This window comes from Felis catus, chromosome F2, assembly GCF_018350175.1.
Source record: "Felis catus isolate Fca126 chromosome F2, F.catus_Fca126_mat1.0, whole genome shotgun sequence".
Taxonomy (NCBI): Eukaryota; Metazoa; Chordata; class Mammalia; order Carnivora; family Felidae; genus Felis; species Felis catus.
In genome coordinates, this window is record NC_058385.1 from 42868586 (window position 1) to 42884666 (window position 16081).

Sequence of the window (16081 nt, forward strand, 5' to 3'; positions counted from 1 at the left end):
AATTTTTTTTAATGTTTATTTATTTTTGAGACAGAGAGAGACAGAGCATGAACGGGGGAGGGTCAGAGAGAGAGGGAGACACAGAATCTGAAGCAGGCTCCAGGCTCTGAGCTGTCAGCACAGAGCCCGACGTGGGGCTCGAACTCACGGACCGTGAGATCATGACCTGAGCTGAAGTCGGACGCTTAACTGACTGAGCCACCCAGGCGCCCCACCTGTAGATCTTTTTAAGAGTAAAGAAACCTTTTCTAGAAACTCTCCAGCACACTAGTCCTCACTTCTCTTTGACTAGAATTGAGCCCTGTGCCTCTTCCCCAAGCAGACCTCAGGACAGGAATTCGTATTGTCCAAAGGAGTAGGCACTGATAGATCTTCAGTGACCAAAGGAATAAAAGGGAAACAGGATTACTTCCATCGGCTTAGACTTTACCACTGAGTTATCTGGGAGAGGTGTGGACACTCAAAACAGAGTTTCACTTGGCGTCAACAGGGTGAGTGGCTGGGGTGGGTTCTCGAGTTCCTTCCTTCAGGCCTGGGAACAGATGTGGAGGGAAAGACCCTGAGGCGAGGCCAGGGAAGGAGGATCTGATATTGACTTCATGCTGCTGCTTTCCTGCCATCTTCTCTCTTGTTCTCTTTCAGTTCCCTTAAAAAAAAAAAAAAAAAAAGTTTCTTGAATGCTGCTTTCATCTCATTATAGCAACTGACACTCAGGTAGAAGTGAGCTTTTAACTCCACCCCTGTATCATTAGAGCGTGATTATAACTGTATCACTCTGTCAGTGCAGTGAAATCTAGAAACCTGTTTGGCTGTGAGGTTTCTTTCAACAGGTGACCTTCAGGGGTACTTTTCCAGTGTCTGACGGCTTCCTTGAACTGTTTCTCCCCCTTGCACCCCCACCGCCACCCTCCCCAAACTGCGCAAGCCTTATCCTCACCCACAGCTCCTGGCCCACAGGGGCCTCTCAGCAGGTAAATGTGGGATTAAGTCATGAGTCTGCTGGGAAGAAAGCTCACAGAATCAGCCCTGTCTTCCCCATTCCTTGTCTGCAAGAGGAATGCCATTCAGCACTTCTTTAAGGTATTTTGAGAAGAGTGAAATACTAGTATGTCTTGATTTTCCCGAGTTTATCCTTTTGTCTGTCCTTTGGCCTCATTCGACTTCTCTGAGCTAAGATGGTGTTAACCACATCTCCTTGAGGTTTGAAGGGGATCCAGAAGGCTCCCTGTCCCCTAAATTTAAAACAAAAGCCTAGTCTTCTCCCCCCTCCTCCCACCATTCTGTTCCCTGCTCCACTACTCCTGCTTTAAAAAATGCTTAGGTTTGAAATTTGCTTAAAGATAATTTTATTCACCTTTTCTGGGTTTTTCTTAGAGGAATTTAAACTTTTCAAGTAATACTCCTTGTCAGTTATACCTCATTAAAGCTGAAAAACAGTGGTAATGAAGAGAAGATGTGGTTGAAGAGGCCCAAGGACACAGATGTACAGATTTTGGAGAGAGGCAGCTCCTGAATTTGATTAAAGGAATTATTCTTCCCTGAGGTTCGGTCCCTTAAACCTAGTTTTTCCCTGGGACTAACAGGCTGCTGGCAAGTCAAACTGTGATCTTCTTTTCTTTTCTTTTTTTTTTTTTTTTGTGTGTGATTTTCTGATTTCTAATTTTCTAATTTCTTTTTTTTTAAATTTTTTTTATTAGTTTTCTTTATTTTTGAGAGGCAGAGAGAGACAGAGCACGTGTCTGAAGGGCAGAGGGAGAGGGAGACCCAGAATCGGAAGCAGGCTCCAGGCTCTGAGCTGTCAGCACGGAACCCGATGCGGGGCCCGAACTCACGAACCGTGAGATCATGACCTGAGCCGAATTCGGACGCTCAACCTACTGAGCCACCCGGGCGGCCCTCTAATTTTCTAATTTTTGAGGTCGGATCTTTTAAATGCTAGCTCTTCTCATGACAAAGACATTTGATTTCTGTTTCTTTTGAAATCAAACTCACTCCTAATATCTGATTGAAAATTCACATGTTCTAGATGGAGGGACTGATAAAAGAGAAGCAACCATGCCATGTTTAAATGCACCCCGTAAGAACACAGTCCAAAACAAAACAGCACTTCTTTTTCCCTCGCGACCCGGCCGGGCCTTCCCCGTTTCTCCCACATAATCAAGAAGAGTAACCCTTGCAGGCAGCTTTTGTCAAATCAGAAGTGAAGTATAGACAGATACACACACCAGGATATGGAGCGCCCCTAACTTCTTGACCATGCGGAGGAACACGGGGGACCCTGCCTGTACATGCCCACTGAGAAAACAGTCTGTGGGGAAAGAAGATAGAGATAAAGTGAACGTTGCGGGAAGGCTGTAGGCAGTGTTAACATGTCTGGGCAGATGAACACTGTGAGAAGCATGGCTTTAAAGGTGACCTGACTGGATTAGCCAAATGTGAGTAATCTGGTGAGCATAAGTGTCAGGGTTTATAATAAAATATAGAAAGACACTAGCCTCATCCTCCATTTTTAAAAAAGCAAAATAATGTTTTCAGCAATATTAACATCCTTGATGATAAAGTTGGTAATCTTAGTAATGTTCCTAGTGTACTTCTTAAAATATGACATCAAAATATTGAAAGTGTCTTCTCCGAAAGAAGTGGGCAGATTTGATCATTGAAATAAAGCCTGGATTTGGTTTTGCAGTTAGCTGCTGAAGGTGTCACCTTACTTTCCAGGGCCACATCTCACCTTTTGGAGGCAAAAGATACCACTACTCCCCACCTACTTGGTTCAGGGCAGAGCAACATCTTTTCTGAAATCTACCACACCAGATTTCTTAAGCCTTTCTCCGATCCCTTCAGTGCATTTCGATTCGCAAAACTGAAAGGCCATTTTAAAAATTAGCATTTTTTTCCAGAAATATTGTGATGTGATATTACAATGTGTAAGTGGGAAATCTGGAGAAAATGGGGAAAGATTCAATAGGGAGGAGTCAAGACAAGACTTAAAAAAAAAAAAACAAAAAAACCCCAAAACAACAACAACACCAACCAACTGAAGTAAGATGAAAATTCTCATCCTGATTCTGGAACAACATGTGCCTGTCACAGGAATCACAGACTGGTGGAGAGAAATACCCTGGAGCCGGAGCAGGTCCCGGTTGGGTTAAGGAGAGCTGCAAAGCCCCGTCAACCCCAAATTCCTCCACCACCCCCTCCTCTTATTTACCCTGGACACACTGCATAGAGTGAGGTAAGAGAGGGCCAAGTTCTGTTTTCAGAAGACTACTCTTCAAGTGATCATGGGCTGAAGATGACCTTGGATGGACTTATGAGGGAACTTACATCAGTTCCCCATCCTGTCCCTTGTCCTTCCTGACCTTGTGTTTCCTGACCTTGCTTATCAGTTCCACGTAGCAGCACCTCCAAACACCACTCACTAGCTTGCTTCTCTCCCCTCACTCTCCTGGCCTTGAGACAGTCCTGCTTCAAACCTTAAATGCCCCCCACTCACCACCCCCACTCTGTCCTCTTCAGCTGGCCCAGCCTGACAGAGCTGATCAGAAAGCACAGAAGTGCTCTCAGGCCAAAAGTGGAGTCCTGTGAGCGGTGTGACCTTGGGAAAGTGCCCATGCCTCAGTGTCCTCATCTGTAAAGTGGGAGTGACCATACACTCTCATCAGCCAGTTGTCAACTGAGGGGACAACTGAGAGACAATGGCGGTGTGGGGTGGGGGGTCTCTTACCCTCCAAACTGCTCCCCATTATGTGCTCAGCAAAGTACTATTATGAATGCTCTTGAGAGTAACCCTTCTTTTATGATTTTGAGTGTTGATTGGGCATGGAATTCTGTTTGCAAGCCAAATAATCATACCATTTTTGACTTTCACCTTGCAAGAGGAAACTGTGGAGAAAGCTGGGATCCCATGTTATGTCTAAAAGGTTAATTCAGTGGTTTGGATGAAGTAATACTTGCAAAGCAGACAGCCACCATAATACAAAAGTCATTCATGGTGACAAGTTGAGCTGTCACCTAACAGCAGTGAAGAAGAGAATTTGGAAGAGAAAATTACTTAAATGATGACCATTTTAGCCATCAGTTTTCCAGTGACTTGAAGAAGGGTAACCATGTTAAGTTACCTGGAAACGGATCCTGGTTTCTGTGCCTCACTGTGCCTTTCTGAGAAGAAAGTGGTCAATTAAAAAGAATGCAGGTGTTCCTTGCTATCTGAGCCTTTGCTATAAGAACTCAGAAATGGATCAGATTTTGAGACATCTTATTTAAATCCCTCACTCTGAGCCCTCACTACTTGCCATCTGAAACTCAGACATCATATTTCTGGATAAAGAAGGGTCCCGCACGAACCTAACTCACCTTCTGAGCTCCCACTGTGTAAGCTCCAGAACTGACTAGATGTGGATGGTAGGGGATCCTTGTAACTCACTGCTTTTCCTAACATGAACTTGATCCATCAAAAGAAAGCAGTTACAATATGTTTCGAAGCCATCTTTTAAAAATGAGGTGGATAATTCAGGATGAGTTCCAGAATAAAAATTACAATGTCATGTTCCCTTCAGACAGGATTCCAGGTTGCCAGCAACAGAAGCCGACTGCTGATTAAAAAGACTTCTAGGATGTTGGCTGGAGGATTCCTGGGAGGGCTAGGAGGCTGGGTCCCAGGCTAAGCTCCTAGAAACTGGCACATCACCCAGAGCTGGTCTCATGAGGAAACCCCAGTGTGCACCCTGCAGTGATTTGCCACCATCATGAGTGTCCATGCCAGCCCCGGCAGAGGGACAGGTTGGGGAGAGAGCTCAGCATACTTAACATCTGTATCACCAGCTCCTGAGATCAAGTCTGGCTCAGGGGCAACTGAAAAACTAAGCCCCAGTTATGAAGAGGGCAAGGCAGCGAGTTCTGGCATCTCCCTGGGAGATGTGGGATTCATAACACTGGAAGTGCGCCCAGAGTCTGTAGGAAGGCCGTTCCAACGGGGTGGGCAGCCCCAAGTAGGTCAGGTGCCCATGAGAGCAGTGTTTTCAGCATTTGCGAACTATGTAACCTTTCAGTGGATGGTAACTCAGTTTAGTGGATCAAGGCCCAACTTGCTTGCTTCTCTTTTTCTTTTCTTTTCTTTTCTTTTCTTTTCTTTTCTTTTCTTTTCTTTTCTTTTCTTTTTTCTTTTTTCTTTTTATTGAAGGAATAAAGTAGAAGAGAAAGTATTGGTGTGTCACTTATAGTAAGAGTAAGTTTCATCCTGTAAAACTTGTTTTCGTGGTGCCAGAGTTGCATCTGTGTGTCTGCACTGGGTTGCCGTGTCCAAAGTATTTTGTTACCATGGCTCATGATCAGAAGCCACTGCACTAGTGTGTTCCAGTGCTCCAAGGATTTGTTTTCCATTTCAAACCCCACCTCACTTGTTTTCAAAGCAGTGTTTCTCCTGTTTAATTTTCAGAACCTACCCCCTGCCCTGTGTCAGGCTACACACACGGGCACGCAGGAGATTTCGCTTGTGAAACTGTAGTATTCTCCAAACCCTTACAGGGCATCCTGGTAACCTGCTCACTGTGGTAACGTTGTTTCCGTGGGAAATTATGGTCTGAGTTCTAAAGACAAAGCTTTAAAAACAGAAACCTCTGTTGTGGAGACTGGTACCTGTTAACAGTTGTAGTGACAGTTGCTACAATGCGAATAAAAACATTTCAACCTAGACTTCAACCTAAAAGTATTTATGTGGAAAAAAAAATTAACAGTAGAGAGCCTTTTTTTTTTTTAATCTCTGTAGAGACCACTTTGCTTTTAGTTTTTGTTTAAAACCAGTTCGCTCTAACCCAATGTTTTTCCATCTACAGGTCCATTTACTCGACCTCATCCAGCCTTGTGGCGAATGGTTTTCGGTGAGTTACCAATTGGTAGATTTAGAGATATATCCTACTTAAAATCCTTTTTCTGTGTATCATTATAGCAGTTTTACTTACTGCTAGAACTTTATGACCTTTTACTTTTTAGTGTTCTTAATATAAATTTTTATGAAAATTCCTTGCCATGAAGCAGACGTGCCGGTGGTAATTTCAGATTCTCATACGTGTGAACTGTCTCAGATCTCCTCGCCCTGCCCCCCCCCCCCCCCCCCCCCCCCCGCGCATGCTGTCGTGTCTTACTGTGCACAGGTCTGACGTAAGGGGATGCGGCTTGTTTTTCTTTATGCACCTTTACGTTGCTCTTGGCTGGTACAAGCTCCGGTGTGTGCTGTGAGCCCATTTGTCCTGTCAGCAGCCAGGAGGTACTGAAAACGGGAAAGATCCTAGAGAGGGAGAAGTTCTAGACAGAGAGTCCTGATTTGAAATGAGGATTAGTGATAAACATCTGTAAATATTCGGTGTCTTATTTTTACTTGATTTCTAGTCCACAAATAGATCCCCTAAATGGACTTAAAACACGTCTTTCAAATGTTGGCTGTTGGCTTCGTCCTGCCTAAATAAGACATCAAATAAATTATTTTAGGCTCAGAAAATGTAGTGTTACAAAAAGGACCCTAAAAATGGATATTTTGCTCAAGGTCACCTATTTTTCTTTGAACTTTCAGACATCATAAGTAAGTCTGTGTGTGGAGCGGGGCGTTATTCATAACCACAGTAGGTGTTTATTCTGTGTGGCAGGGATGCTGTGGTCCTGAGGCTGAAGGGGAGGGCCACACAGACAGGGGACTCCCCTCAGGAGCGGCCCTTCCTGTCACAAGGAGGGAGGACAGCTGTCACAAACTATTAAACAAATCAACAACCAAAAAATATCAGATGCCACTAAGTGTTAGGAAGTTAATTAAAACCATGTGAGGTGACGATGACTCAGTGGCTGGTTTCACTTGAATGTGCAAGGAGGCTTTGAAGGAAGGATGCTTAGTGGAAACCTGAATGCCAAGAAGGATCTAGCATGCAAGGATTGAGGTCAGGGGAAGCCCGGCCAAGGGAAGGGCTACTGAAATGGTCCCCAGCCAGAAAAAGTATGGTGTGTTCCAGGGCACTGTGGCCGGAGCAGAGCAGACCCTAGGGCTGCAGTAAGAGGCCAGAGCTGGGCATGGATGGAATCCTGCAGGGCTCGTGGGCCAGTAAACAGTGCAGATAGGAAGGGCAGTGGGAAGTTCTAGGAGGAGTTTTTGCAGAAAAGTGACCATTTACATTAAAAAACGTTTATTTATTTTTGAGAGAGAGAGAGGGAGAGACAGACAGACAGAATGCAAGCAGGGGAGGGGCAGAGAGAGAGGGAGACAGAATCCAAAACAGGCTCCAGGCTCTAAGCTGTCAGCACAGCCCGATGCGGGGCTCGAACCCACGAACTGTGAGATCATGGCCTGAGCCCAAGTCAGACGCTTAACCGACTGAGCCACCCAGGTGCCCCCATTTACATTTTTAAATAGATTATTCTGGTTGCATCATATTTACATCTCATGAGCTTAATATTGCTGTTTGAAATTATAAGTTTTCAGCTGGCTGGTTACATTTGAATTTTTTCTACTTCAAATGATCCATTATAGGTAATTAGCAGTATAATTCTTACCTGAGATCTTTTTGGGATCATGGAGCCCTTTGATAATCTGATGAGGACTATAGACCCTTCCCAGCGTGTGTGTGCGTGCGCGCGCGCGCGCACACACACACACACACACACACACACACACACACACACACATATATTACATCTGGGGCTTCATGGACCTTGAAGCTCAACCATGAATTCCAGTTTAAGAAGCCCTGCTCTACCCAGATGGTTTTTTTCTGTCTTAGAATAATTGTTTTGAAAGGATTATTACAAAAGGGTATAGTGGGGGGCATTTGAGGTGAACAATTTTAAAAACAGCTGGTGATAAACCTGAGGAGATCCTCATACTAACATGCCTAACGGGTGTGCCCCTGGGGCCCTGGGATGTGCAACCAGGTCAGCCATGCTCTGCTCAAGTCCCCTGAACTCCCTGAGGGTTGAGAGAGGCCCTGTCGGAGGACCTGGTGAGTAGATGTTCCAGGGTACTTCATTCCAGCCCTGGACACTGTCTCCTCTGGAACAGCTCATTGGAGATTAGCGCTGAGCCAAGTTCATATGATCCAAGGTCGTTTGTATCACCGTGTCTGGGTGTCCTACACAAATGTTTCAGTTCCAACAGGTTCAGGAGAAAGAAGTGATAAAGCCACTGGTGGGGTTTTTCAGATCTTTCTAAAAGGCTCTTGCTGTTTTAAAAGTAGGTTATTGTAATATGGGGCGGTTATTAGGGTACCAGTTATGATATGATGTGACGGGAACCCCAGAAGGGCCCACATGGGGTCTAAACTGTGGATGTGTGGCCACGGGCCACCTCTTGGCACGTCCCACTTGTCTCTACTGATGTTGCCCCTTGGCTGGGCTGTCCACACCGAGCCTTGCCCACCTCCACGCACTCTGCACACAGCAGCCAGAGGCCACCTTGTAAAACGTTACCCAGATCAACTTCTTGCCCCCATGTAAAACCTGTCATGTGTTCCTAGTTTCACTGAAGGTAGAATCTGAAATCCTTGCCGCATCCCCCAAGCCCCCTCACTTCAGTGCCGCCTTGCTCTCTCGTGTTTGCCAGCACCCCAGCTACAGGCTGGCCCCTGAATGGTTCTCCTTCCGTGGGCCTGCCTGGATGCCTTTTCTCTGCCTGAATATTGCCTGTCCTTGGTCCTTCAAGACTCAACCTGAGCATCATTTTCTGAGAATATTACCGAGCCTCTCAGCCTGAATTAAGACTGTGTATCAGACTCACTCATCAAAGGGAATACTGGATTGTAGTGAGGATCTCCAGACGCTACGTCACAATTTCACTGTCTGCTTTGGCCATAAGTGACTTGAGTCTAATGTGTGTCATACATCTGACCCCCAGATCTTTCCTAAACATAAGAATATTTTTGTTTCCCTTAGGACTCAGTGTGCTCTACTTCCTGTTCCTGGTATTCCTCCTCTTCCTGAACTTTGATCAGGTTAAATCCCTAATGTACTGGCTAGATCCAAATCTCCGGTACGCCACGAGGGAAGCGGATGTCATGGTAGGTACTTGTCAGTCCTCTCTTAGAGAAATTGGTAGACTGTTGGGTATAGGAGATAGTTAACTTCACGTTCTAAGTTGTTCCTTCTCCATATCTCCTGTGTAGATATCTAAAAGCCAGGCCTCTGGGAAGGTGAAGCATGTGGTTTCCACGAGTGATAACAGTCCAGGGAAATGGTATCTTCTCTTGGAGCAAAGGGGGATGGTAGGAAGAGTGTGACTGTTATCGTCAGACAGCCTTGGGTGTGAATTCTGCCCCTGTCACTTGTTAGCTGTAGGATTTTGGGCAATGTACTTGCTAGCCTGATCATTTCTTTGTGAAGTGAAATAATAGTACTTATTTGGGGATTTTATTGTGAACTCAACAAAGTAGCACTATCTATGAGGCCCAGCATGGTGCCTTGCACACACCAGGTCCTCAGTGATGGTGGTGGTGGCTGCTCTTATCAGTGTCACCCTCAGCAACTCTGCTCCCCACTCTGGCCCTGACGCCATGAACTTCCCACCTGCTCGCCATGAAGGGGCCAATTGTAATGATCTAGGCCATTTCGGTCATTATTTTTTTTAAACCCACAAAAATAATTTTATTCTTGGCAAAAGCTACTCTGTATTTTGGCTTTTAGTGAAGAGACCATTTTATGCTCCAAGGCCATTCCTTTTTTGAAAATTTTTATTAATTTATTTTTAAATAATACATAACATTTTGTAGACTGAAGGAAAAACCTAGTGATGCTCAGAAAAGGAGAGCAGGCATTTGGGCTATAGGCGGGTCCTTGTTTAAGAAACAAGACAAATGGACTTAATAAACGGTCCAAGAAGTGATCATTTCTATTGGAGTTAAGATAGGTCAGACCCTTCTCGAATGGTGTATTAGGATTTTCTCTTTAATTCTTATAAAGGACATGCTAAAGGCAGAAGTAAGAATGCCAAAAATTATTTAAAAGTCTCAGGAAGAAAAGTATGTTTGGGGGGTTTCTTAGTTTATGGAAGAGAATGGCATGGGTGACTTCAAGCTTCTGCTGATGGAGAGGGTGGTGGCAGTTACCAACTATGGGCTGTCTATTCTGCCAGACATTTAACATATAATCTAGGTAAGCCTCCCACATGCACACTAGGCATTAATATCCCCATTTTATCAAGGAGGAAATGGAAACTTAAACAGGATAAATATCTCATTGAAAGCAGAAGCTGGTAAGATCTCTCTGACTTCAGAACCTATACTTTTCCTTTGCTCTATGCCTTAAGTATGTAGTTATAATAATGACAGTGCTTTGACACTCACTGGAGCCTCATGAAACAGAGATTGGGAGGAACGTATTCCAGATACGATATTTTCCCCTGAGAATTTTCTTGGGTTTTTGAGCAAGATTGGTTATATCACAAAGTAAACTGACCTGCAAAATGGATAAGACTTGGTATTTGGTGAAGCGTTAGGCAATCGGGGGAGAGGATGGAGCCACCAAGATCAGCTCTGCGAGCATTTGGGAGGTGGGCACAGTCTATCTTTACCTACCATTTACTCGAGTGCACACACCTTCCCTTTCTGGACTCCCTGGCTCCGGGATGTCCTCATTTAATGCCTCTTCCCCCTGCTTCCCAGAGTTGTGCTGCATCTGGCTCCCTGGCAGCCCTTAAGCATCATGTCCTGCATCCCTCCCACAACCAGGACCTTGAGATCTTCCTGATGTGATCATTGGCAAATCTGCTCATTAATAATTACAATGCTAGGGGCACCTGGCTGGCTCAGTCGGTGGAGCGTGGGACTCTTGGTCTTGGGGTTGTGAGTTCAAGCCCCACATTGGGTGTAGAGATTACTTACAAATAAAAAAATCTTAAGAAAAAAACCAGTAACTATAATGCTAATAGTTACATTTGGCTCTTTATGATTTTCAAAGTGACTTTCCATCTGTTGAAGCACAAAAATATCCTCACGGAGAGTAAAAAGGCCTCCAAAGTCATCTTTAACCCATGATCACTTGAAGAGTAGCCTTCTGGAAACAGAATTTGGCCCTCTCTTACCTCACTCTATGCAGTGTGTCCAGGGTAAATAAGAGGAGGGGGTGGTGGAGGAATTTGGGGTTGACGGGGCTTTGCAGCTCTCCTTAACCCAACCGGGACCTGCTCCGGCTCCAGGGTATTTCTCTCCACCAGTCTGTGATTCCTGTGACAGGCACATGTTGTTCCAGAATCAGGATGAGAATTTTCATCTTACTGCAGTTGGTTGGTGGTGTTGTTTTTTAAGTCTTGTCTTGACTTCTCCCTATTGAATCTTTCCCTGTTTTCTCCAGATTTCCCACTTATACATTGTAATATCACATCACAATTGTTTCTGGAAAAATGCAATGTTTTAAAATGTTTACTTATTTATTTTGGGGGGACAGGGGTAGAGAGAGGATTCGAAGCAGGCTCTGCACTGACAGCAGAGAGCCCAAGTTGGGGCTCAAACTCCTGAAACCGTGAGATCATGACCTGAGCTGAAACCAAGAGTCAGACACTTAACCGACAGAGCCACCCAGGTGCCCCAAAATGCAGTTTTTAAAAAAAAAAATCAGCTTTGCAGGGGCGCCTGGGTGGCTCCGTCGGTTAAGCGGTCGACTTCGGCTCAGGTCATGATCTCGTGGTTTGTGAGTTTGAGCTCCGCGTGGGCTCTGTGCTGACAGCTCAGAGCCTGGAGCCTGTTTCGGATTCTGTGTCTCCCTCTCTCTCTGACCCTCCCCCGTTCATGCTCTGTCTCTCTCTGTCTCAAAAATAAATAAACATTTAAAAAAATTAAAATAAATAAATAAAAATCAGCTTTGCAAATTGAAATGCACTGAATAGATCTGAGAAAGGCTTGAGAAATCTGATGTGGTGGGGTTTGGAAGAGATAGAGGAGAATCAAATTGCTCTTTTGCTCCCTTAGGAGGCATCATTTCTAGAATGTGAAAAATATTAATACCTTGTTCCAGGAATTTCTTCAGCTGGCTGCTAATAGGTGGCTATTTTCTGAATCTTATTTCATCCTATCAGATTACTTTTGGGAAGGAAGAATTCAAATGTAGAAATTCCTGAGAAATCTTATATTGTCATATGATAACTACTTTACTAATATATACAGAAACAGAAGGATGTTGACTTAAAATATCTTTAAAATGTGCCAGTTAGGGGCACCTGGGTGGCTCAGTCGGTTAAGTGCCCAGCTTCAGCTCAGGTCATGATCTCACTGTTAGGGAGTTTGAGCCCTATGTTGGGCTCTGTGCTGACAGCTCGGAGCCTGGAGCCTGTTTTGGATTCCGTGTCTCCCTCTCTCTCTTCCCTTCCCCCACTCATGCTCTGCCTCTCTCAAAAGTAAATAAATAAATTTTAAAAAAGGCAAACTCCTATGTCCTAATAAAAACAAAAAGATAGTAGAAACAAAACCAAAAGTCTCCAAAGCTTTGTAATTTTTAAATACTTAAATTACGTACCATCTGAAAATGTTAACTTTGGGATGGGAGGTTGATTCCGTTTCCTTCCAATTTCTGAAATTGGATGCTTCAGCTTTTCCTCTCTGCTAACAAATTTTTCAGGCTTTGGATCTTCTGTAAATTCTACTTACCTTCATCCCATCGTTCTGACACATAGTGTTTTCATTACCATTAATACTGACTATAGTTTACATTTCTGTTGTGATTCCTTTTTTACACCATGATATTTAGATGTGTTTTCAGATTTTCAAACCTATTGGGAATCTACTTATTTTTTTGTTAATTGAGATTCTATTTATGTTTTTATCGCTGGCTTTAACATAGTTGTCCTGTGGTCAGGTGACCTGAGCTGTGTGATTCCACTTCTTTAAGACATGCTCAACTTTTGTAAAATTATTTTGCTTCCCATTAAAAAAAATTTTTATTTTTGAGAGAGAGAGACAGAGCACGGGTGGGGGAGGGGCAGAGAGAAAGAGGGAGACACAGAGTCTGAAGCAGGCTCCAGGCTCCTAGCTGTCAGCACAGAGCCCGATGTGGGGCTGGATCGAACTCACAAACTGCGAGATCATGACCTGAGCTGAAGTGGGATGCTTAACCAACTGAGCCACCCAGGCGTCCTGCTTCCTATTTTAATCAAACTTTTGCAATTCAGAGCAAAGCAATTTTGAGTCACCAACTTTAATATTTGTCTGTTTTTCCTAAAGGATCTTCAGTTATTAAAACTTTCGGGGGCAGGCGGGCAGGACGGGTGTCAGTTGTCATATCAAGGTCGTATCAGTTCTTTTCATTTGTTGTCAGCATCCTAGAAGTAGGTTGATTTTGAGAATACCCATTAATTACTTCCTTGTTTACTTTGAATAGGAGTATGCTGTGAACTGCCATGTTATCACCTGGGAGAGGATTATCAGCCATTTTGATATATTTGCATTTGGACATTTCTGGGGCTGGGCTATGAAGGCCTTGTTGATCCGTAGTTATGGCCTCTGCTGGACAATCAGTATTACCTGGGAGCTAACTGAGGTAAGAAGGGGTAGCGATCAGATAGTTTACATGTAGGAGGAAGGTTGTCTGTCCATTAATAGTCAGTTAATCCATTCTCCAGCCCCTGTGGTACAAACTATGTTTAAACCATCCCCTAGAAATATTTGATGCCTTTGTGGCAGTTGGGGGTGGGGTGTGATTCCTTATTAACTTAAAATGTGTCTCTTGTCTCACAAGTCTTAAAGAGAAACCAATGAAATGAAGCAAAAAAGAATGATAATAAAATCCTCAGTGAGACTGAGACAGGTACATAGTAATGAGGACATCTGCTTAGGGGTAAATAGGTGGGTTACCCACTAGTTAGTTTCTGGTTTGGGACAAATAGAATTGTGTTTATGAATTACAAGGGCACCCAGGATATTTTGTAGGTGAAAAATGGATTCCTGATATAGCTCTGTTGTCTCAGGAGTCAAGTTTGTCTCATTTCATGAATGAAAGCGATATAGTCTTTTAAAACTATTAGGAAAATGATTTTGGGGGAACTTATTTATTTTTCAATTATGATATCATTCTTCCTCAGTCCCAGGGAACAAAATTTGGCCATGTGTGCAGTATATTTCTTGATGCCAACTATTGTCTTGACCCCAACTTAGGGAACCACGCCAGCCAGATCTAGCTTCCGTTAATGTGCCTCTCACAGCCCAGGAGGCCAGAAGTCTGAGTTCAAGATGTTGATTGGTGCCCTTTGAGGGCTGCGAGGGAGAATCTGGCGTAGGCGTCTCTTAGCTTATGGGTTGCTGGCCATCATTGGTGTTTCTTGGCTTGTAGATGCATCACCCCAATTTCTGCCTTTGTCTTCGAGCCGGGTTCTCCTTGTGTGCATTCATGTGGTGTTCTTTTTATAAGGACACCAGTCACACTGGATTAGAGGCCCACCCTATTCCAGGATGACCTCATCTTTACTAATTACATCTGCAACAACTCTCTTTCCAAATAAGTTCATGTCATGAGGAACTGGATGTTAGGGGTTCGGCAGGAGGATTTTGAGGGGACACGATTCAACCCACAGCGGTACCCAACACTGTACATGTATTGTCTCCTAAATCCTCACCATAAACATATTCCCGGTGGACAGATGAAGGGACCAGAGCCTAGAGTCTTGCCTCCTGAGGTGAGCCAGTAGGATTCCACATGTGCTGGACTCCAGGTGCACAGCCCACGTTCCTGCTCTCATGCCACGTTCCTCCGAGTTCCAGGCATCTTCCTGACCGTACTGCCGTGTGACCCTGTGCAAAGCCCTGGGCTTTTCTCAGCCTGCCTGCTTCTCTCCCCTCATACTACAGATGGCCTCTGGGCCTTCCTTCTCTGTTCCTCTGTGTCCTCTAGACTCTTGCAAGCACCTCTGCTCCGTCTAAGTCTTTCACGACCCTGCTTTGCTCGCATCTACCCTCCTGTCCTCTCTTGTGTGAACTACTCGCTTCCTCCCTTCACTGTCTTTTGCCAAAGTGATCTTTTTCACATCTCGATCCAGTTGCGTCCTTCCCCAGCTTAAAACTATAGTTTTGTCCATTGCTTTTAAGACAAAATCCAAACTTCTGGACCAGCCTTCGAGGCGTGATGTTAACTGGCCCCAGCCCACCTGCTTGCGACCCTCTCCACCCTGCCATCTTGCTCCAGTCATCTTTGCTTTCTTCTTGTCAAAGAGTCCGTGTCTTTTCTATCCCAGAGCCCACCGGCAGGCTGGTCCCTCTTCTCCCTGCTCCCGCTGTGCTCCATGTTTGTACACCTGGAAAGAGAGTACCTGGGCCTTCTCCTTTGAAATGCCCATCATATTATAAGTACTTATAGTGTCTCTTTTCTGCTAAGTGTTCAGCCTCAAGAGGGCAGGGCCCATATCTGCATAGTCCCAGATACTCTGCCCCACAAGCGGTAGGTTCTCCCCAAATTACTCATGAGTGAATGAGTCCAGCCCTCTCCAGTTCCTCCTGCTCAGTTCTGGACAGATGAGGGAACTGGAGCCCAGCACCTTGCTTCGTTAGGTGAGCCAGGATTGGGTTCCAGATGTGCTCCTGCTAAGATGTGCAGCCCATGTTCTTGCTGCCCTACCACGTTCCCCTCTGTGAGTTCCAGGCATTCATCTGGACGGCCCATCTCACCCCCAGAATCTGGTCCTTTCCAGGAAAGCTCTTCAGGCTGAAGCACGTCCTCCACACCCCACCTCCGTGCAAAGTCTTGTTTCAGCAAATATGTGTTATCAATTTCTGTTGAAGTTTCTCTCTTCCCCTTGTGCACACCACAGTTAATGCCGCATCTCACGGCTGGGGACCAGAGAATACACTTCGGGGGTCGGGTCGCGCCTGGCTCACCTGAGGGAGGAGCGCAACTGCAAGCCTTCACATGCAGTAGCTGTGCTGGGTCTTCTTGGCAGCAGGCACATTAAGAAGGCAAACTCCATGTATGTGCCTTGTCTTACAGTCTACCAAATGCTTTTGTGAACAGTTTTATTTTGTAGTATTTATTGTGTTACTTCAGAGATTTGTGATTATGGGGTTGCCTCTTTCCAGAGGATTTCCAGGTACCGTCTTTGTCATTTCAGACCTTCTAGAAATGGGCCTTCACA

The 16081-nt window shown here is 44.8% G+C and overlaps 1 protein-coding gene and 1 long non-coding RNA gene across 3 annotated transcripts in view; one reads left to right on the forward strand and one right to left on the reverse strand.

Moving 5' to 3' along the window:
* PTDSS1 (phosphatidylserine synthase 1) overlaps positions 1–16081 on the forward strand; it is a 64642-nt gene that overhangs the window by 16966 nt on the left and 31595 nt on the right. For both annotated transcript variants that reach the window (XM_023248648.2, XM_023248647.2), the window contains exons 3-5: positions 5835–5879; positions 8911–9035; positions 13342–13500. In XM_023248648.2, the coding sequence (XP_023104416.1) occupies positions 5835–5879; positions 8911–9035; positions 13342–13500 (329 nt within the window). The remainder of the gene's footprint in view (positions 1–5834; positions 5880–8910; positions 9036–13341; positions 13501–16081) is intronic.
* On the reverse strand, positions 410–4938 carry LOC109496105. Its single transcript, XR_002151943.3, has 2 exons — positions 4357–4938; positions 410–646 (listed from the first exon to the last, which is right to left on the reverse strand). It is a non-coding gene; the product is annotated as an uncharacterized LOC109496105 (long non-coding RNA).